At 49.5% G+C, this 21,870-nt stretch overlaps 3 protein-coding genes across 10 annotated transcripts in view; 1 reads left to right on the top strand and 2 right to left on the bottom strand.

The window, feature by feature from the left end:
- LOC138742728 (NAD kinase-like) overlaps positions 1-10,423 on the bottom strand; it is a 55,375-nt gene extending 44,952 nt beyond the window's left edge. Inside the window, exon 1 of one of the 3 annotated variants that reach the window (XM_069897525.1) lies at positions 9,998-10,423. The gene's annotated coding sequence lies outside the window, so the exon portion shown is untranslated. The other 2 variants (XM_069897524.1, XM_069897527.1) reach the window with 2 other exon arrangements.
- A 2,941-nt stretch (positions 10,424-13,364) lies between these two features.
- phc3 (polyhomeotic homolog 3 (Drosophila)) overlaps positions 13,365-21,870 on the bottom strand; it is an 81,854-nt gene continuing 73,348 nt past the window's right edge. For both annotated transcript variants that reach the window (XR_011344374.1, XR_011344375.1), the window contains exon 17: positions 13,365-15,585. The gene's annotated coding sequence lies outside the window, so the exon portion shown is untranslated. The remainder of the gene's footprint in view (positions 15,586-21,870) is intronic.
- On the top strand, positions 13,789-21,256 carry gpr160 (G protein-coupled receptor 160). 5 transcript variants are annotated; one of them, XM_069897534.1, is made up of 3 exons: positions 17,953-18,260; positions 18,364-18,523; positions 19,772-21,256. In XM_069897534.1, the coding sequence occupies exon 3, from the start codon at positions 19,813-19,815 to the stop codon at positions 20,863-20,865; it is 1,053 nt and encodes a 350-aa protein (XP_069753635.1). In that variant the 5' UTR covers positions 17,953-18,260; positions 18,364-18,523; positions 19,772-19,812; the 3' UTR covers positions 20,866-21,256. The 5 variants fall into 5 exon arrangements, with proteins under 5 accessions (XP_069753637.1, XP_069753635.1, XP_069753634.1 ...); XM_069897536.1 differs by lacking the exons at positions 17,953-18,260; positions 18,364-18,523 and adding an exon at positions 13,789-14,041; XM_069897533.1 differs by lacking the exon at positions 18,364-18,523 and having other exon boundaries at positions 17,954-18,260.

The following is a 21,870-nucleotide window of genomic DNA, read 5'->3' as shown; positions in this document are numbered from 1 at the left end:
TACACTGCCACTGCATTCCAGGAAATTAGTGCCATTTTCTGGAATGCATGCAGTGTAAAAAGATTGGGGGGGGAATGAGGATGCCATTCCCGTTACGATATTTTACCTCATCGACTCCCTAGTAAATTTCCCAGAACGCCTACAGTGTAAAGTTAATTGCAAGCATTCCATGAACAATGGGCTAATGTATAGCAAATATCGATGAGGTGCCCTGCAAGTCCCACCTATTTAATTAGTGCACTTCCAGCATGCTCTCTATACTCGCGTAAGGAAACAGAGATTTTGCTTTTTGGTTGTTCATGTGTAAACAGCCAGTGCCAAGACCAGTAAAATCATGCAAATTTTATCTAATAAACATAATTAATAAGATTGAAAGAGTGCAGAGAGGATTTACTAGAATGTTGCCGGGACTTCAGGAACTGAGCTACAGGGAAAGGTTAAACAGGTTAGGACTTTATTCGCTGGAGTGTAGAAGAATGAGGATAGATTTGATAGAGGGGTAATAGATAAGAGTGCATGCAAGCAGGCTTTTTCCACACTGAAGTTAAGTAAGATACAAACCAAAGGACATGGGTTAAGAGTGAAAAGAGAAAAGTTTAGAGGGAACTTCTTCACACAGAGCAATGGGAGTGTGAAATGATTTGCCAGCTGAAGTAGTAAATGCAGGCCCAATTTTCACATTTAACATTTGGACAGGTACATGGATGGGATGGGCGTGGAGGACTATGGACTGGGTACAGGTCAGTGGAACAAGGGAGAATAATATTTTAGCACAGACTAGAAGGAGCAAAGGGCCTATTTTCTGTGCTGTAGTGTTCCATGGTTATATTGTCTGGATTAAACTCCATTTGCTAATTCTTTGTGGGAGTAAGGAGGGATTTTTTTAAAAAACACTTGAGCAGCAACTTTTCTCCTCCAGAGAATGTGTGCATGTGTAATAGGCTACCCGATGAAGAATGACAACATTGATAATACTTTTAAAGGAAAGGGTTAGATGGAGAAGGACCAAATTCGGGCACATGGGTCTAGCTCAGACAGGCTACTCAGTTGGCATGGGCAAGTTAGGTTAAGAGCCTGTTACCATATTGTAGAGCTCTACAAAATAATTTTTTTTTAAATTACGTACATCAATATCTGCATAGTACAAAACATTGAAATATGTGAACATTATCGAATATTCAAGTGGAGCAAGTCTTCGATTCCACCATCTGCATTGTTTTCAATTTTCAAATAAAGTATATTGAAATAACAGAACTAGTCATTCATTTACAGACCAAGATTATGCTTTGGATCATTCACCCGAACCTAACAATCTTGTTTACGCATGTTGTCATGGTCACCCTATCAGAGACATTCTCCAGTCCTTGCAGTTTAAAACAAGCCTTCTTTGTCTTCTCCCAAATTGACACCCACTTCTTTCAACTTCTTCCCCCTTCCAAAATGCTAACTGGCCTGCTTCCAATGTTTTGTTTTTACTTCCTTTGTGTCCACAAGTTTTAAGGGGAGCAAAGAAGCTCATCCGTGAAGGCAAAGAGATGAAGAGAGTCACAGGGAGACAAGAGATTGCAGGTATGGAGCAAAAGGAACTCAACAGGTCAAGGGTCATCTGTTGGGGGAAAGGAACTGTTGAAGGGTTGGATCAAGACTCTGCAACAGCACTGAGACAAGACATTCAGTATAGAGAGGGGGGGTGGAGAGGTTAGTCAAGGGCCAATAGCTAATTGGTAGACAGAGGGGTGAAAGATGACAGACTGATGGAGCCAGGTAGGGGTGGAGTTGAGAGAGGGGTGGCAAGCGATAAGTGGAACCAGAAGGCAGATGGAGCCACGTTTGAGGAATAGGGGTGGGGGAGGTTATAGGTTGAGATGCATGTTGATAATCTGGAACACAAAGGCCACTAGTACTAAAATCAGGCATGCATAGAAGTGATAATAAGACTAATTAGGGGAGAGTTAAAGGGCACATGGATCAAGTTTGCCTATTGGGAAGCGTGCCATGGTAGCGAGAAGGTTCATTTTGAGACCAGTCCAGCTCGTCATCCCATACGCAGGATGGCAGAAATAATAGCACAGAGTTAGAGAGAGATCTGTTACAATACATTATTTTTCTTCAGGAATCTGTCCATTGAAGGAAACGGACCTTAAATCTAATGACACACTTGTGAATCTTCTTTCTGACCTGGGAAAAGAGGGAGAGAAAGAAGAAAGTGGCCTGGGATAAGTTTTTAAAAGGTTGGCTGTTTTTTACAAGTCTGCAGGAAGCCAAGGTGGAGTTAATTGAGGATTGTATGAATGAAGGGGGGGGGATGGAATCCAGTGAGTGAAGCGTGTCAGTAGTGAGAAGAATTGAATGAGGAGGGGGAGGGGACAAAACAGATGATGGGGTTAGGGGGTGGGTGGGATAAAGGACAAAAACAGGTAGATCAGAAGGATGTTGCTAGGATGAGAGAGCTTGAGTTAAAGGGAGAGTTTAGATAGGCTTTGGCTTTATTCCCCAGAGCAGCCATTCTTAATAATTCCCCCCCACCCCCCTCCACTCGGGGCACAACACATTTAAGTAAAAAGCCTTGTTTTCTTTCCACATCACATAAACTTCAAAACATACCAGGGTTGTAGGTCAATTGAGATATTTGGGCAGCATGGGTCAGAAAGGCCTGTTACTGTGCTGTATGTCTAAAATTTTTCAAAATTAAATAAATATTTTTATGTACTTGGCTTCCACAGGGAAGGAGGGGCCCATAAACTTTTTCCTGAATCCTCAAGTGGGGGGGGGGGAGGGAAGAAGTGGCAGAGGCAAAAAAAGGTTGAGAATAGCTGCCCTGGGTGTATAGTAAGCTGAGGGATGACGTCGTAGGTTTATAAAATGATGCAGCAAATACCCGCTGTTCTTTTCCCAAGGTAACCAACACTAGACCACCCTGAACGCCTTCTCACTGTAACCCACAATGGACCACACTGAACGCCTTCTCACTGTAACCCACACTGGACCACCCTGAACGCCTTCTCGCTGTAACCCACACTGGACCACCCTGAACGCCTTCTCGCTGTAACCCACACTGGACCACCCTGAACGCCTTCTCGCTGTAACCCACACTGGACCACCCTGAACGCCTTCTCGCTGTAACCCACACTGGACCACCCTGAACGCCATCTCGCTGTAACCCACACTGGACCACCCTGAACGCCTTCTCGCTGTAACCCACACTGGACCACCCTGAACGCCTTCTCGCTGTAACCCACACTGGACCACCCTGAACGCCTTCTCACTGTAACCCACACTGGACCACCTTGAACGCCTTCTCACTGTAACCCACACTGGACCACCCTGAACGCCTTCTCAATGTAACCCACACTGGACCACCCTGAACGCCTTCTCACTGTAATCCACACTGGACCACCCTGAACGCCTTCTCACTGTAACCCACACTGGACCACCTTGAACGCCTTCTCACTGTAACCCACACTGGACCACCCTGAACGCCTTCTCAATGTAACCCACACTGGACCACCATGAACGCCTTCTCGCTGTAACCCACACTGGACCACCCTGAACGCCTTCTCGCTGTAACCCACACTGGACCACCCTGAACGCCTTCTCAATGTAACCCACACTGGACCACCCTGAACGCCTTCTCACTGTAACCCACACTGGACCACCCTGAACGCCTTCTCAATGTAACCCACACTGGACCACCCTGAACGCCTTCTCACTGTAACCCACACTGGACCACCCTGAACGCCTTCTCACTGTAACCCACACTGGACCACCTTGAACGCCTTCTCACTGTAACCCACACTGGACCACCCTGAACGCCTTCTCAATGTAACCCACACTGGACCACCCTGAACGCCTTCTCGCTGTAACCCACACTGGACCACCATGAACGCCTTCTCGCTGTAACCCACACTGGACCACCCTGAACGCCTTCTCGCTGTAACCCACACTGGACCACCCTGAACGCCTTCTCAATGTAACCCACACTGGACCACCCTGAACGCCTTCTCGCTGTAACCCACACTGGACCACCATGAATGCCTTCTCGCTATAACCCACACTGGACCACCCTGAATGCCTTCTCGCTGTAACCCACACTGGACCACCCTGAACGCCTTCTCACTGTAACCCACACTGGACCACCCTGAACGACTTCTCGCTGTAACCCACACTGGACCACCCTGAACGCCTTCTCGCTGTAACCCACACTGGACCACCCTGAACGCCTTCTCGCTGTAACCCACACTGGACCACCCTGAACGCCTTCTCGCTGTAACCCACACTGGACCACCCTGAACGCCTTCTCGCTGTAACCCACACTGGACCACCCTGAACGCCTTCTCGCTGTAACCCACACTGGACCACCCTGAACGCCTTCTCGCTGTAACCCACACTGGACCACCCAGAATGCCTTCTCGCTGTAACCCACACTGGACCACCCTGAACGCCTTCTCGCTGTAACCCACACTGGACCACCTTGAACGCCTTCTCACTGTAACCCACACTGGACCACCCTGAACGCCTTCTCAATGTAACCCACACTGGACCACCATGAACGCCTTCTCGCTGTAACCCACACTGGACCACCCTGAACGCCTTCTCGCTGTAACCCACACTGGACCACCCTGAACGCCTTCTCAATGTAACCCACACTGGACCACCCTGAACGCCTTCTCACTGTAAACCACAATGGACCACCCTGAACGCCTTCTCAATGTAACCCACACTGGACCACCCTGAACGCCTTCTCACTGTAACCCACACTGGACCACCCTGAACGCCTTCTCACTGTAACCCACACTGGACCACCTTGAACGCCTTCTCACTGTAACCCACACTGGACCACCCTGAACGCCTTCTCAATGTAACCCACACTGGACCACCCTGAACGCCTTCTCGCTGTAACCCACACTGGACCACCATGAACGCCTTCTCGCTGTAACCCACACTGGACTACCCTGAACGCCTTCTCGCTGTAACCCACACTGGACCACCCTGAACGCCTTCTCAATGTAACCCACACTGGACCACCCTGAACGCCTTCTCGCTGTAACCCACACTGGACCACCATGAATGCCTTCTCGCTGTAACCCACACTGGACCACCCTGAATGCCTTCTCGCTGTAACCCACACTGGACCACCCTGAACGCCTTCTCACTGTAACCCACACTGGACCACCCTGAACGCCTTCTCGCTGTAACCCACACTGGACCACCCTGAACGCCTTCTCGCTGTAACCCACACTGGACCACCCTGAACGCCTTCTCGCTGTAACCCACACTGGACCACCCTGAACGCCTTCTCGCTGTAACCCACACTGGACCACCCTGAACGCCTTCTCGCTGTAACCCACACTGGACCACCCTGAACGCCTTCTCGCTGTAACCCACACTGGACCACCCTGAACGCCTTCTCGCTGTAACCCACACTGGACCACCCTGAACGCCTTCTCGCTGTAACCCACACTGGACCACCCAGAATGCCTTCTCGCTGTAACCCACACTGGACCACCCTGAACGCCTTCTCGCTGTAACCCACACTGGACCACCCTGAACGCCTTCTCGCTGTAACCCACACTGGACCACCCAGAATGCCTTCTCGCTGTAACCCACACTGGACCACCCTGAACGCCTTCTCGCTGTAACCCACACTGGACCACCCTGAACGCCTTCTCGCTGTAACCCACACTGGACCACCCTGAACGCCTTCTCGCTGTAACCCACACTGGACCACCCTGAACGCCTTCTCGCTGTAACCCACACTGGACCACCCTGAACGCCTTCTCACTGTAACCCACACTGGACCACCTTGAACGCCTTCTCACTGTAACCCACACTGGACCACCCTGAACGCCTTCTCAATGTAACCCACACTGGACCACCCTGAACGCCTTCTCACTGTAATCCACACTGGACCACCCTGAACGCCTTCTCACTGTAACCCACACTGGACCACCTTGAACGCCTTCTCACTGTAACCCACACTGGACCACCCTGAACGCCTTCTCAATGTAACCCACACTGGACCACCATGAACGCCTTCTCGCTGTAACCCACACTGGACCACCCTGAACGCCTTCTCGCTTTAACCCACACTGGACCACCCTGAACGCCTTCTCAATGTAACCCACACTGGACCACCCTGAACGCCTTCTCACTGTAACCCACACTGGACCACCCTGAACGCCTTCTCAATGTAACCCACACTGGACCAACCTGAACGCCTTCTCACTGTAACCCACACTGGACCACCCTGAACGCCTTCTCACTGTAACCCACACTGGACCACCTTGAACGCCTTCTCACTGTAACCCACACTGGACCACCCTGAACGCCTTCTCAATGTAACCCACACTGGACCACCCTGAACGCCTTCTCGCTGTAACCCACACTGGACCACCATGAACGCCTTCTCGCTGTAACCCACACTGGACCACCCTGAACGCCTTCTCGCTGTAACCCACACTGGACCACCCTGAACGCCTTCTCAATGTAACCCACACTGGACCACCCTGAACGCCTTCTCGCTGTAACCCACACTGGACCACCATGAATGCCTTCTCGCTATAACCCACACTGGACCACCCTGAATGCCTTCTCGCTGTAACCCACACTGGACCACCCTGAACGCCTTCTCACTGTAACCCACACTGGACCACCCTGAACGCCTTCTCGCTGTAACCCACACTGGACCACCCTGAACGCCTTCTCGCTGTAACCCACACTGGACCACCCTGAACGCCTTCTCGCTGTAACCCACACTGGACCACCCTGAACGCCTTCTCGCTGTAACCCACACTGGACCACCCTGAACGCCTTCTCGCTGTAACCCACACTGGACCACCCTGAACGCCTTCTCGCTGTAACCCACACTGGACCACCCTGAACGCCTTCTCGCTGTAACCCACACTGGACCACCCAGAATGCCTTCTCGCTGTAACCCACACTGGACCACCCTGAACGCCTTCTCGCTGTAACCCACACTGGACCACCTTGAACGCCTTCTCACTGTAACCCACACTGGACCACCCTGAACGCCTTCTCAATGTAACCCACACTGGACCACCATGAACGCCTTCTCGCTGTAACCCACACTGGACCACCCTGAACGCCTTCTCGCTGTAACCCACACTGGACCACCCTGAACGCCTTCTCAATGTAACCCACACTGGACCACCCTGAACGCCTTCTCACTGTAAACCACAATGGACCACCCTGAACGCCTTCTCAATGTAACCCACACTGGACCACCCTGAACGCCTTCTCACTGTAACCCACACTGGACCACCCTGAACGCCTTCTCACTGTAACCCACACTGGACCACCTTGAACGCCTTCTCACTGTAACCCACACTGGACCACCCTGAACGCCTTCTCAATGTAACCCACACTGGACCACCCTGAACGCCTTCTCGCTGTAACCCACACTGGACCACCATGAACGCCTTCTCGCTGTAACCCACACTGGACCACCCTGAACGCCTTCTCGCTGTAACCCACACTGGACCACCCTGAACGCCTTCTCAATGTAACCCACACTGGACCACCCTGAACGCCTTCTCGCTGTAACCCACACTGGACCACCATGAATGCCTTCTCGCTGTAACCCACACTGGACCACCCTGAATGCCTTCTCGCTGTAACCCACACTGGACCACCCTGAACGCCTTCTCACTGTAACCCACACTGGACCACCCTGAACGCCTTCTCGCTGTAACCCACACTGGACCACCCTGAACGCCTTCTCGCTGTAACCCACACTGGACCACCCTGAACGCCTTCTCGCTGTAACCCACACTGGACCACCCTGAACGCCTTCTCGCTGTAACCCACACTGGACCACCCTGAACGCCTTCTCGCTGTAACCCACACTGGACCACCCTGAACGCCTTCTCGCTGTAACCCACACTGGACCACCCTGAACGCCTTCTCGCTGTAACCCACACTGGACCACCCTGAACGCCTTCTCGCTGTAACCCACACTGGACCACCCAGAATGCCTTCTCGCTGTAACCCACACTGGACCACCCTGAACGCCTTCTCGCTGTAACCCACACTGGACCACCCTGAACGCCTTCTCGCTGTAACCCACACTGGACCACCCAGAATGCCTTCTCGCTGTAACCCACACTGGACCACCCTGAACGCCTTCTCGCTGTAACCCACACTGGACCACCCTGAACGCCTTCTCGCTGTAACCCACACTGGACCACCCTGAACGCCTTCTCGCTGTAACCCACACTGGACCACCCTGAACGCCTTCTCGCTGTAACCCACACTGGACCACCCTGAACGCCTTCTCGCTGTAACCCACACTGGACCACCCTGAACGCCTTCTCGCTGTAACCCACACTGGACCACCCTGAACGCCTTCTCGCTGTAACCCACACTGGACCACCCTGAACGCCTTCTCGCTGTAACCCACACTGGACCACCCTGAACGCCTTCTCGCTGTAACCCACACTGGACCACCCTGAACGCCTTCTCGCTGTAACCCACACTGGACCACCCTGAACGCCTTCTCGCTGTAACCCACACTGGACCACCCTGAACGCCTTCTCGCTGTAACCCACACTGGACCACCCTGAACGCCTTCTCGCTGTAACCCACACTGGACCACCCAGAATGCCTTCTCGCTGTAACCCACACTGGACCACCCTGAACGCCTTCTCGCTGTAACCCACACTGGACCACCCTGAACGCCTTCTCGCTGTAACCCACACTGGACCACCCAGAACGCCTTCTCGCTGTAACCCACACTGGACCACCCAGAATGCCTTCTCGCTGTAACCCACACTGGACCACCCTGAACGCCTTCTCGCTGTAACCCACACTGGACCACCCTGAACACCTTCTCGCTGTAACCCACACTGGACCACCCAGAATGCCTTCTCGCTGTAACCCACACTGGACCACCCTGAACGCCTTCTCGCTGTAACCCACACTGGACCACCCTGAACGCCTTCTCGCTGTAACCCACACTGGACCACCCTGAACGCCTTCTCGCTGTAACCCACACTGGACCACCCTGAACGCCTTCTCGCTGTAACCCACACTGGACCACCCTGAACGCCTTCTCGCTGTAACCCACACTGGACCACCCTGAACGCCTTCTCGCTGTAACCCACACTGGACCACCCAGAATGCCTTCTCGCTGTAACCCACACTGGACCACCCTGAACGCCTTCTCGCTGTAACCCACACTGGACCACCCTGAACGCCTTCTCGCTGTAACCCACACTGGACCACCCTGAACACCTTCTCGCTGTAACCCACACTGGACCACCCTGAACGCCTTCTCGCTGTAACCCACACTGGACCACCCAGAATGCCTTCTCGCTGTAACCCACACTGGACCACCCAGAATGCCTTCTCGCTGTAACCCACACTGGACCACCCTGAACGCCTTCTCGCTGTAACCCACACTGGACCACCCTGAACGCCTTCTCGCTGTAACCCACACTGGACCACCCTGAACGCCTTCTCGCTGTAACCCACACTGGACCACCCTGAACGCCTTCTCGCTGTAACCCACACTGGACCACCCTGAACGCCTTCTCGCTGTAACCCACACTGGTCCACCCTGAACGCCTTCTCGCTGTAACCCACACTGGACCACCCTGAACGCCTTCTCGCTGTAACCCACACTGGACCAAGCACAGCGCTGGACCTGCTGAGCTCCTTCAACATTGTGGCTTTACGGTGCCTGCAGACTCTTTCCTCTGAAACTCTGCTGCTTGAATGTGATGGATGTCAGAAAGGGCTGAGAAAGATTTGAACCAACTGGTCAGCATGGTGGACCTGGCCGAAGGGCCCGTGGGAGAGAGTGAGGTCGAAGGATTACCTGAACTTCGATGGAGCGGAAGCGGAGTGAAAGGCCTGCAGGCGGCTGCGGGGGCGGGGGGGGGGGGGGGTGGTGCTGAACGGTGGGCCGACACCGCAGCGCCGAGGTTTGGTTAAGCCCCCAGCCGAGGCCGAGCAACGCCCCTCCCACTCGCCCTACCTGCCCGTGACCCCGCCGCTGACTGGTCTCCTGCAGCCGGCTCAACGCCCTCCACGATTCGTCGGCACCAGCCCTGGCGCTGATTGGCCGGCTGGTGGGCGTCAAGTCGGTGAAGGCTGGCCGCTGATTGGTCGGCCTACCTGCCCGTGACCCCGCCGCTGACTGGTCTCCTGCAGCCGGCTCAACGCCCTCCACGATTCGTCGGCACCAGCCCTGGCGCTGATTGGCCGGCTGGTGGGCGTCAAGTCGGAGAAGGCTGGCCGCTGATTGGTCGGCCTACCTGCCCGTGACCCCGCCGCTGACTGGTCTCCTGCAGCCGGCTCAACGCCCTCCACGATTCGTCGGCACCAGCCCTGGCGCTGATTGGCCGGCTGGTGGGCGTCAAGTCGGAGAAGGCTGGCCGCTGATTGGTCGGCCTACCTGCCCGTGACCCCGCCGCTGACTGGTCTCCTGCAGCCGGCTCAACGCCCTCCACGATTCGTCGGCAGCAGCCCTGGCGCTGATTGGCCGGCTGGTGGGCGTCAAGTCGGAGAAGGCTGGCCGCTGATTGGTCGGGGAGGCTGCCCGTGACCCCGCCGCTGACTGGTCTCCTGCAGCCGGCTCAACGCCCTCCACGATTCGTCGGCACCAGCCCTGGCGCTGATTGGCCGGCTGGTGGGCGTCAAGTCGGAGAAGGCTGGCCGCTGATGGGTCGGGGAGGCTGCCCTCTGATTGGCTCTCTCCAAGGTGCCCTTCCTGATGACGCTGGGCTCTGCAGCCGAGCCGGAAGCTCCCAGTCGGGACGCGCGGGGGTCGTCTCGTCTCCATCAGAAAGACTGGTCGCAGACTGGGTGGTCCGGCTCTGCACCCCCACCCCCACTTCGATTCCCCGTCCCATTGCCGCATCCACTGCCAGACTGCAAATTGGTTCCAGATTTATTGTACACAGGCCCTTCGGCCCTCGATATTGTGCTGACTCAAGAGCATTAAAAACGGACTAAAGTCACCCTCCTGTGTCCATTGCCTGTCTGGAAGTCTCTTAAATCCCTCCTCATGTTTCAGCCTCCACCACCTTTCCCAGCCAAGGGATTCCAGGCACCCACAACTCGATGTAAAAATTCACTCAACTTTGCCTGCTCAATATCATTCATTTATTTATCCCAAGGAGTTAGCAAGTTTCATGAGGTTCAGGGAAATCCTTCATAAATCTATACCCACAGTATGTAAGTATGGGCACCAAATTTTCAAAAAAAGGATCATATTTATTCCTTAAATTACATCTAATCATGACTACCATCCCCTCCACATCTCCATCGGGCACACAAAACTCAAAACGGTCAACCAGTTTACCTATCTCGGCTGCACCATTTCATCAGATGCAAGGATCGACAATGAGATAGACAACAGACTCGCCAAGGCAAATAGCGCCTTTGGAAGACTACACAAAAGAGTCTGGAAAAACAACCAACTGAAAAACCTCACAAAGATAAGCGTATACAGAGCCGTTGTCATACCCACACTCCTGTTCGGCTCCGAATCATGGGTCCTCTACCGGCACCACCTACGGCTCCTAGAACGCTTCCACCAGCGTTGTCTCCGCTCCATCCTCAACATTCATTGGAGCGCTTACACCCCTAACGTCGAAGTACTCGAGATGGCAGAGGTCGACAGCATCGAGTCCACGCTGCTGAAGATCCAGCTGCGCTGGATGGGTCACGTCTCCAGAATGGAGGACCATCGCCTTCCCAAGATCGTGTTATATGGCGAGCTCTCCACTGGCCACCGAGACAGAGGTGCACCCAAGAAGAGGTACAAGGACTGCTTAAAGAAATCTCTTGGTGCCTGCCACGTTGACCACCGCCAGTGGGCTGATCTCGCCTCCAACTGTGCATCTTGGCGCCTCACAGTTTGGCGGGCAGCAACCTCCTTTGAAGAAGACCGCAGAGCCCACCTCACTGACAAAAGGCAAAGGAGGAAAAACCCAACACCCAACCAACCAATTTTCCTCTGCAACCGCTGCAATCGTGTCTGCCTGTCCCGCATCGGACTTGTCAGCCACAAACGAGCCTGCAGCTGACGTGGACTTTTTACCCCCTCCATAAATCTTCGTCCGCGAAGCCAAGCCAAAGAAGAAAGAAGAAACATTCAGGCATATAGAGACATACAGCGTCGAAACAGATCATTCAGCCCGTCAAGTAAAAACACGAAGCTGAAGAAATTCAGCAGGTCAAACGGTGTACTTTATATGGCAAAGATAAAGATACAGAGCCAATATTTTGGGCTTGAGCCCTTCATCAGTGTAGGAGCAAAATGTAGGCAGGCGCTGAATAAAATTTCAGCCAAACAAGTCCATGCTCAATATCAAGCACCCATTTGTTTCTCTGTAGTTCTGATCTCATTCAAAATATGAGACATCCAGGATTTTTTTTTTAGCTTAGCTCTGGATTTCCTCCCCACCCCCATCCTCTCCTTTTTCTTTCTTCTTTAGAACTTTAATCTGTGACAATTTTCTGTTCATCATTTTCAAAAGCCCGCTTTGAGGCTGTATACCAATTTTTATTAGATGATGCTCTGATCAATCACCTCACTTGTCAGGAGGGCGCAACAAGTGACTGCAGTTCATGAGAAGACAGTCGGGCAAGGCTACCGGCCACCATCATGTCAACTTTCTACAGGAGCTTTATCAAGAGCGTCCTGGCCAGCTGCATCACAGTGTGGTATAGTTACTGCAGAGAAATGGATGGGAGGTCAATCCACAGGACCATAAGACTGGCAAAGAGGATTAATGGAGTCTCCCTCCCTGCATCGACTTGTTCTACCAGGACGTTGTCTGAAGAGGGCTTGCAAAATCATTGAGGACAACTTCCTCCCTGCACACAGCATCTTTCATCTGCTCCCATCAGGAAAGAGCTACAGGAGGATCAGAGCCAGCACCACAAGGCTGAGGGATTCCCACAGGGATTGCTGAATGACCAAAGGAACTGCTCCCACTAACCATCCAAGACTCTCATATTTACGAAACTAATTATTTATTGATTTGTATTTATGAATACTTGTTCTGCGTTTGTATTGTTTATCTGTATGTGTATTATGTCTGGTTGTGCGTCCATGTGTTTTCCACTGAGAACCAGAGAATGCTGTTTCGTCAGGTTGTACTTGAGCAATCAGTGAGGTGACAAAAGGCAAAGGAGGAAAAACCCAACACCCAACCCCAACCAACCAATTTTCCCCTGCAACCGCTGCAATCGTGTCTGCCTGTCCCGCATCGGACTTGTCAGCCACAAACGAGCCTGCAGCTGACGTGGACTTTTTACCCCCTCCATAAATCTTCGTCCGCGAAGCCAAGCCAAAGAAAAAAACTTGAGCAATCAGATGAAAATAAACTTGACTTGATAATCAATGTAAACACTTTGCTACATCAAAGGTAATACATAAACAGATATTTATATTCTGATAATTTGCTTCACTGGCAGCCTTGAATACACATAAGGTAATCTGAAAATGCAAATAGTTTATTTCAATAGGAATAGATATTCATTTTCTAGCGAGTGAACATTATATGTTTTCAAATTTGCAAAAAGAGACATAGCAACCTCAGAAACTAGTCACACAAGGAAAGTGATTCAAAATCACTAAAAAATTGGTTCTCCTGTGGTAAATTTGTATTGTGTGAGTTGTCGGTCACACCCCTAGCCTAGGGCTCTGGCCTGATTTTAAATGGGTGGAGTTAATGTAAAATTGTATGAGGTCTCCTCCTTCTTGCCATTACTCTGCCTTCCATGTTCCCTTATTCCTTCCTGTTCAGCATGGGCTGCCTGTGGCAGTGTGAGGTGGACTTCCTGCAAGAGGCTTCTGCTCAGAGCAGAGGAACAATAAGCTTGGATGGATGACTCCAAGTACAGTAAGTTCCAGCGTCTACCTTTAACTGAGGTGGCACAGAGACACAGCTGTAGGAGCCTCACAACTCCAGCGACACAGGTTCAATCCTGATCTTCACGACACTCTGCAGCATACAAAGGTGCTAGAGAAACTCAACAGTTTGCCTTATGTTCACAGGAGTAAAAGGTAATCAACTTTTCAGGCCTGAGCCCTTCATCAGGAATCAGGGGAAACAGGTAAATACCTGAATAGAAAGGTGAGGGTGGAGGTGGGTGGGAGGGAGAGAAATGCAGGCAAAACGGTAAGAGATCACAGGTTGAAAAAGGTGGGAGGGTGTAAGAAGCTAAGAAGTGATGGGAAAGAGGGTAGAGGGCTAAGAAGTGTAGCTCTCTGACAGGAGAAGGAAGAGAGGGGTGGGGAGCTGGAGGAAAGGAGCCAGAGGAGTCGGGAAAGAGATACTGGGGAGAGGATAAACAGAAATTGGAGATCATTATTGCTGCCATCTGGTTGGATTCTGTCGAGATGGAGTTTAAAGTGTTGTTCCTCCATTTTCTGTGTGGCCTTGATTTGGCAGAGCATGAGGCCATGGACAGACATGTCAGTGTGAGAATGATGTGTGAAATTAAGAATGGCGGCCAGGTCCTTGCTGTTGCGGGCGTCAGAGTAAAGATACTCAACAAAGTGATCTACCAGTCTGCATCCTGTCGCCCCAATGTTGGAGACAACGTATCGTGAACAGAGGTAAATGACCCTGACAGAATCGCAAGTGAAATCTTGAAGGACTGTTTGGGGCCCAAAATAGCAGTGAGGGATGAGATCCAAGTTTGTCACTTCTTGCAGTCACAGGGGTAGGTTTGAAGGGGATGATTAGTGGGAAGGGATAAGTGGATGAGGATGTCCTTATATAAAGCAGAGAGGGGAGGGGAAAGATGTCTGGTGTTGAGGATGGTATGTTTGATTCAGAGGCTGATGGGGTGGAAGACCATAGGAATCCTGTCCTTGTTGTATCTAGGGGCAAAGGGGGCCAGGGCTGATGTGCGGGGACTTGCTGAGCTGAAGTTTCATTTCTGCGCTGTGTCTCTCTCTGACTCCATGAAAGAGTGATGGTTTCATTCAGTGATATTTGTCTGAGTCCTGTGGCTCAATTATTTTCAGTCAGAATAAGTTATATTAAAAGTTTAAAGGCAGGTACTTGGTTTAGAAAGGCATAGGGATACTGATCAAATCCAGATAAATGGGAATGGTAAAGATAGGCATCACAGTCAGTATCGATGAGGTGAGCTGAAGGGGCCTGTTTCTCTGCAGTATGATTCAAAATCACTGAATATAATGGTGAACAATGAACTTAGCTTCAAAAGAGGTGGACCCTCTCTGTCAATAGCACTGAAGTGGAAAGAGTAAATAGCATCAAGTTCATAGAAATATCTCCAATGACATGTCCATGGACAAGCATGTGGATATAATAGTCAAGAAAGCTTGCCAATGTCTTTACTTTCTCAGAAGAGTAAGGAAGTTCAGCATGAACCCCCACCCCATCTCTCCAGTTCCTCAGCAATTTCTACAGGTGCACAATCAAAAGCAAGACTTGCTGGATGCATCACCGTGTGGGATGGGAGCTGCTCAGCTCAAGATCAGAGGGCAGCACGGTTAGAGTAGCAGTTATTACTGCACAGCAATCCATGTCAGGAGTTTAGATGTTGTAACATACATGGATTTTCCCTGCTCCAACCCTGCAAAAACATATGAAGTTGTAGGTTAATTGGGCCACACAGATCTTATTGGCTGGAATTGGCTTCTACCTTGTGGTAACTCAAAAATAAAGCACCACAGGGTGGTGAATGCAACTCAGAACAGAACACAAACTTCCCTCCACTCCATCTACATCTCCCACTGTCTAGGAAAGGCAGCCAACCCAACACACTGAAAGACCCATCACACCCCGCACACATTCTCCCTCCTCCCACAGGGGAGAAGCCACAGTAAGCAGGAAAGCTTACACCAACAGTCTTCCAGACAGTTTGCCCTGCAGCCTTCAGGCTCCTGAGTGAACCCCACAACAGTGCCCTGGTGCTGCCCGAGTGGGTATTTCTTTTTATTTATGCTCAGTAACTTGTGCTGGTCACACATATTGCATCAATTTTGGAGATAACCTGTCAGACTTCTCAGAGAACACTTCTCTACTATGTACAATGTGACAAACTTTAAAAACAAACTTAACTTGTGGGCTTTTAACTACAGTGAGAAAATATATAAAGAGAATGAGAAGCATTCTGTATTGAAAGAAAAAGTTTGAAAACCACTGTTTTAATCGTCCCTCATTGACTCGTTATGTGCTCGGTTTCAGAACTCCAAAGGAAATGGGCCAATAACAATTTTTCTCAAGCAAAATATTTCAGTAACAATTCTCAACCTTCCCTTGCCACCCACATCCCACCTGAAGCAATCCCTTACTATTCACAGAGCACCCACGGGATAGGGATTACTTCAGGTGGTATGTGAGTGGAAAGAAAAAGGTTGAGAACCAACTGCTCGAAATCATTTTACATGATTATTTTCCAGCAGAATAAATCATTCAATTTATTTTTTTCTCCTAATTTTTTTTGTATTGGTACTTTCAAAACATCAAAGGCTTAACTTTAATAAGACATTGGTTTAAATTCCAAAATAACCAATATTTGCCTGTTTGGCCAAGATTTAAAACAAAGGAATTTAACATTACAATACTTAAGCATAAGAGATTTATAACATAACAAGGAATGCCATGTAATTTTTCTTATTTGTTTCAGGAAATATTTAACCTTTTGACAGGAGCGATTCAGGTAGAGGAGAGGATTTAACCATTGACTTTGGTCGTAATTCTCATTCACAGGAGAGATTCTGCTTTAAAGATGTATGTTGGGGTTAAAGGGCATCTTAAGGACCTGGTGGGGTTGTAGGAGTGGGGGAGAGTGGATTGACAGAAGGGATGAGGTTGGATGAAAGGATGATGCTGGAGCTGCCGTTAAAGGAGCCGACAGTGTTTTATTTAAAATCCTGTGACCGCGGGGTCTGGGCCCCCAAGATGGCGGTGCCTGTGTTCATGAGCGGCCTCGAGGGGTTGCGGACTCCAGGCGAGCAGCAGACTGAGCCGAGGCATTAGTAACGGGGAGAACGCTCCCACTGAGAGCGAGAAGATGAGGCAAGGACTCTGAGGATGGCAACCACAGTGGCGGAACAGCAAGGGGCTCTGCGCTACTGGACTCACACAAGCAGCGAGCTGTCGGCAACTTGTAGGCTGAGGGTTAGGGTTAGTCATGTCTTTCCTGACCTGGCTCTTGCACAGCGCCTATGCTTTTATAAATAACTGACCACAGAGGTTTTATCACTGCAGCAACAAATTGGAATTATATCATTTGCAACCTGACTTGATATAAGGACAGTCCATAATTCAGAGGAGAATCCTTTTCTGCGACAGAGGAACATACGTCACTCCAAACTATGAGTAGCACAGTCACACTAGACCCGAGAGAGTTGACATGGTGTGCGACACCTGGTCACCTTGATTCGCAAACTTGTCAGGGAGGACACTGTTGAGAGATCTTTGCTGACTCTCAGGTTTGTAACGTTTCACTTCAAGTCACTGTATCGGAGGGAAATTCTGGAGGACAGAATTCTGAAGGACAGTACTAAGGGGCTTTTCAAAATGTGCTATGTTCAATTGAAGCAAATAAAGAAGAATTTTAGGAAAATCATGTTATGGAATTAGGAATCTTGGGAAGACAAACTGGTCCTAACTACACTCGGTGAATGGCTGGGCACTGGAAAGCAACATTAGATGAGGAATTGAGAGATTTGAGGATTCAAATGCATATGATGGTTGATAGAGTGTTAGCACAGGGAGACCAGACGGTTCTGAAAGCATGCGGCTTAAGAGTCAAGGTTTCGACAGTTTGACTATATTTATAAAACTGCATGCTCAGTGTAATATTGGATTAATTGTATTTTGGCAAACAAAAATGTACTTTCTAATCGAATTTGGTTGTTGGAAAATTTCATCCTCTGAATGGTCCATTGTTGAATCACACTGCAAGATGTTGAGACTTATTACCTGACGTCATAAGTCAGAGGTCAAATGTGATTTTTGTGGATCAATTGTGCAGTGAAGGGCGTCTGAAATTTAGCAAAATGTCAATTACTAAAGGGCATATTAACTTGGATTTTCCCATTATTAATTGGTTCTTATCTACACAGTGCAATGCAGCAAATATTTATATTCATGATGGTCTCAGAAAGAACAATTAACAATCTCCACGGGAACCACCAAGTCAACTCAGTGTGAAACAGTCATTTGTTCACTGCCAGTCCCAGCTGCCTGGAGTGTGGTTCTCTTGGAGCCGACGAGACTGCCTCGCCATCTAATTTTCTCGTGAGTCCAGTCCTGACATCTCTTTCCTGAAGATGAAACTTCATCAGCCTTCTCCTTCCCTTCACTGAGACGTCAAACCAAACCATCTGCCCTCTTTTTTCAGATCCAGGAGATCCCATGGACATTCTTCCAAGAGTTCTCCCTCATCAGTATTTCCTCGACTAACGTTGTTGGAAGGAAGAATCGTTCCTGTCATGTCACTGCCTGTAGAATCCCATTGTGGATGAGTTCCACCTTAGAGCAACACTCCCTGTACTTCAGAGGTGCCTGGTTATACTGAGTTGCTTCAGGGATTTGTGAGATTCTGCCCTGTGTAAACCTCCCCTTTCTGGAACCCTAATGAAAAGATTCTAGAATTTCTACAATAGAGATGTGGACACATTCCAGGGTTCCAGTGAGTCGTCTGGAAGCTGGCTGCGATTTTCCCTTCTCTTTTATTCCCATTGTGTGAAGCAGACTTGCTTTGTCTGTCAGCCTCTGTGACTCCTATTTCCTCCCAACACTGAATTGTAAAGTTTCATCCCAAGCAGAGAATACATGACTTTAAAATTAAATTATCCTCTTAATTGCGGACCTTGAATTCTGCCGGGTAGGGAATGAGTTGATTGAGAGTTGATTGACCCATTGAAGAATCCTTGGTTGTGTACACAAAATATGTTTCTCTTTGTGAGTCCTGTAAGGACTAGTCCAGCGACCATATCAATACAGGAAAGAGAAGTAAAAGGGGGTGGTATCACTTGTCTGTGGATCCTGCCACCTCCTTCCAAGTCCTATGCCCCTGTAACCTCTGTAGCTTCATGTGGTCCAGCAGTGACCCTGAGCTCCAGGCATCCAAGTCTCGCTCCTCAACACCTGTTTCCAAAACCCCAATACAATCAGGAAGTTATCAGCACCTAAGGCCCTTTATGAGCCCTGATTGACATTGGCGTGCTCATGGATCCGGGTCCTAATCCCTGGTTCTGATGAGCCAGTCTCCAGCAGCCCAGAGCCTGCTGTGAGTCCTAAGACTGCCGAGTCCCTCGCTGGTCCAGTGCTGGAGCCTCCTCACTTGTAGAGTCGTGAGGTGGGGGGGGGGGGGGTCTTATTCTCCCAATCTGGTGCCCTGCTCCAGTGCACTGATACCCCAGAGCCTACACCTATCATGGTCTTGGCTGCCAAGAACTGATGCTGCCACCTTGGTGCATTTCCACCCTCCTACCCTTCTCCCAAGTCCACAGATGATCTCTTGCAATGAATTCTGTCTCCGCTCTCCCGGGACCACAACGGCAGCCGCCATTTAGGGAGTGGTTAAGAAAAATAAGTTGGCAGTTGATGATTCACTTTCAGAAAGGGTGGTGGAGACAGAAATTATTTCTACATTTACAGAGGACATGGATGAGCGCGTGAAGTCCCATTGCATATCATCAACCTGAATGTCCATTTTTGGTTGGCTTAGATTCCATTGACCACTTTGGTTTACACTGGATGATTAATGTCTGAAGAATTGATTTTCTCTCTTCTTTAACTTCTAGGATTTCGGACACAGTGGAAAATAGATCTTATTTGAATTAACATGGAGGGAATAAAAACAGTGGCTGGAGATACTCCAACAATGGATGATGTTAACTGTGCTAACTGCATAGACATCGACTCCAGACAATGCATATTACAGATCATTAATGGAAAGAATTTACTGCTGTTCATCTTGTTCGTAAAGGTCATCCTCAACTGGCTCATTTTAAGTTTGAATCGAAGAAAGCTTCAGAGTCTAATTGGCTATTTCTGCGTCTCCCTGTCCTTGATGGATTTTGCATTGTTCACATGCATGACGGCAACCTCACTTTTAAAGACCAGCGGAACTCCAGTTGGATTCAATCACATCTGCCTGCAGTTCTTCTCCAGCGTCTACAGTGTCCTGCATTTCCCCATCTACCTGCTGTCTGGGCTTGATTATTTTGTGAACCTGCGCAGTCTCTCCAAATCCATCAGCTCCCTTCGAAGAATCCTGTACATTTTGACTGTGATCTTGCTGTGGATTGGATCCATCATCTATGTTTTTTATGACTGCAATTCTCAGTCAATAAAGGTGCCATACTTCCTGTTGCATCAATGTTATATTTCTAAGAGCACCCAGAGTCTAATTCTGTCTGCCTTGATCCTTTTAACTCTGATCCTGGTCACACTTTATTGTTGGTCTAATTTAACTTCCCTTGTCAGATCCCTGCACATAGATTCCTACCAGGATGAAACAGTGATGATGAGTTCACACCCTGCTGCCCTCCTGCAGCCACAGTCAAGCAAGAAGCAAGTTCTGACCAATATTATCATGTGCTTTTCCTTGACCTGGATGCCATTTATACTGTTTCAGTTTATTATTGTTTTGGTGTGGGCTCCACTTCCTGCCTACATGGATTTAAATGTTCCTTCGCTTTGCTTCATTAACAGCTTCCTCATTGGCACAGTGTACTGGCTGAATCACAGAACCATTCCTCCCAAAGCAATTTCTTTGATCCCTGATGGTTTCTGTAATTGGGAATGCTGCAAGATTCAGGCAGTTCCTCAGGAGTACAATGAGCGACAGATCCCAGACAAGGAGGTCAAGAGGCTGAATATTCTGATGGTTTGAGCCAACATGTTCGGACTGCAACTGTCGCTGTAATAATCAATTCACAGAGTTATTGATTGCTGTCTTGTTCTCCAGTCTTGCAACCCCTTCAGAATGTTCGGTGTTAACCTGGATGATCTGAGATTCATGCATGAGTAGAATCATGAAATGGGATTTTTTTATTAGCCTTTTCCTTCACATTTGTTGTTGATTCTACCTATTAATTCCAGTTGAGTGTTGGGGTAATTTTTATTAGCTTTGTCATGTTAATAATACACTTTGTGCAGGGGTATTGGACCATAAAACTGTAAAAAAAAACGATTTGCATGGAGTTGCTGGGATATTTTTTCCTTGGGGCATGTGACCTCCATTTGTGCACATTTTTTATTTAATTAAAATTTTGTGGTGTTAATCTTTGAGGCTTGGTTTATCCAAGGCAAGGGCACTTGCAGCAGGAGGTATCAATGGAATTGATAGAGGGGGAAGGGTCTGTGTGATGCTCAGACTTGCATTCATTGCTCTAGGTTTGTCCCCAGGCTTCCCACCACTTCACCAGCCTCCACATGCCATAGATTATATTCTGTTCTAATTACCGCCTTTGAGAGGATTCTGCCCCTGGGCCATTCTTCAGTATCCTTTTCAGTATCCCAAGGGTTAATGGGGTAAACATCTCCAGTGACCTGTCCTGATCCACCCATGTTGGTTCAAAGGCCAAGGAGGAGAATAGGAGAAAGCCATTCAGCTCCTCAAGCTTCCCTGCCATCCAATATGATCATGGCTGATTTGTACCAAATCTCATCTTCTGAATTGTAATGAATTGTTTCTCACATGTACTGAGATACAGTGCAAAGCTTTGGTTTGAGTGTTAACGAGATGCCACATGCCCATGTGGGCTTAGCGTAGGGCCGGTTGCCGCTGGTGATTTAATGGAGGCGACGCTCAAGTGCACAGGCCGACAATCGGAACAAGGGCAGTGTCATGGTGACCTGTGGGGAAGGAGCAAATCGGGCAATGCCATTGCTTGGC

Source organism: Narcine bancroftii, chromosome 9, assembly GCF_036971445.1.
Source record: "Narcine bancroftii isolate sNarBan1 chromosome 9, sNarBan1.hap1, whole genome shotgun sequence".
NCBI classification, from domain to species: domain Eukaryota; kingdom Metazoa; phylum Chordata; class Chondrichthyes; order Torpediniformes; family Narcinidae; genus Narcine; species Narcine bancroftii.
This window is presented reverse-complemented; position numbering and strand designations above follow the sequence as displayed.

What these genes read in the sequence shown, in the direction of transcription:
- gpr160 (XM_069897536.1), top strand. Translation starts at nt 19,813, where the DNA reads ATGGAGGGAATAAAAACAGTGGCTGGAGATACTCCAACAATGGATGAT.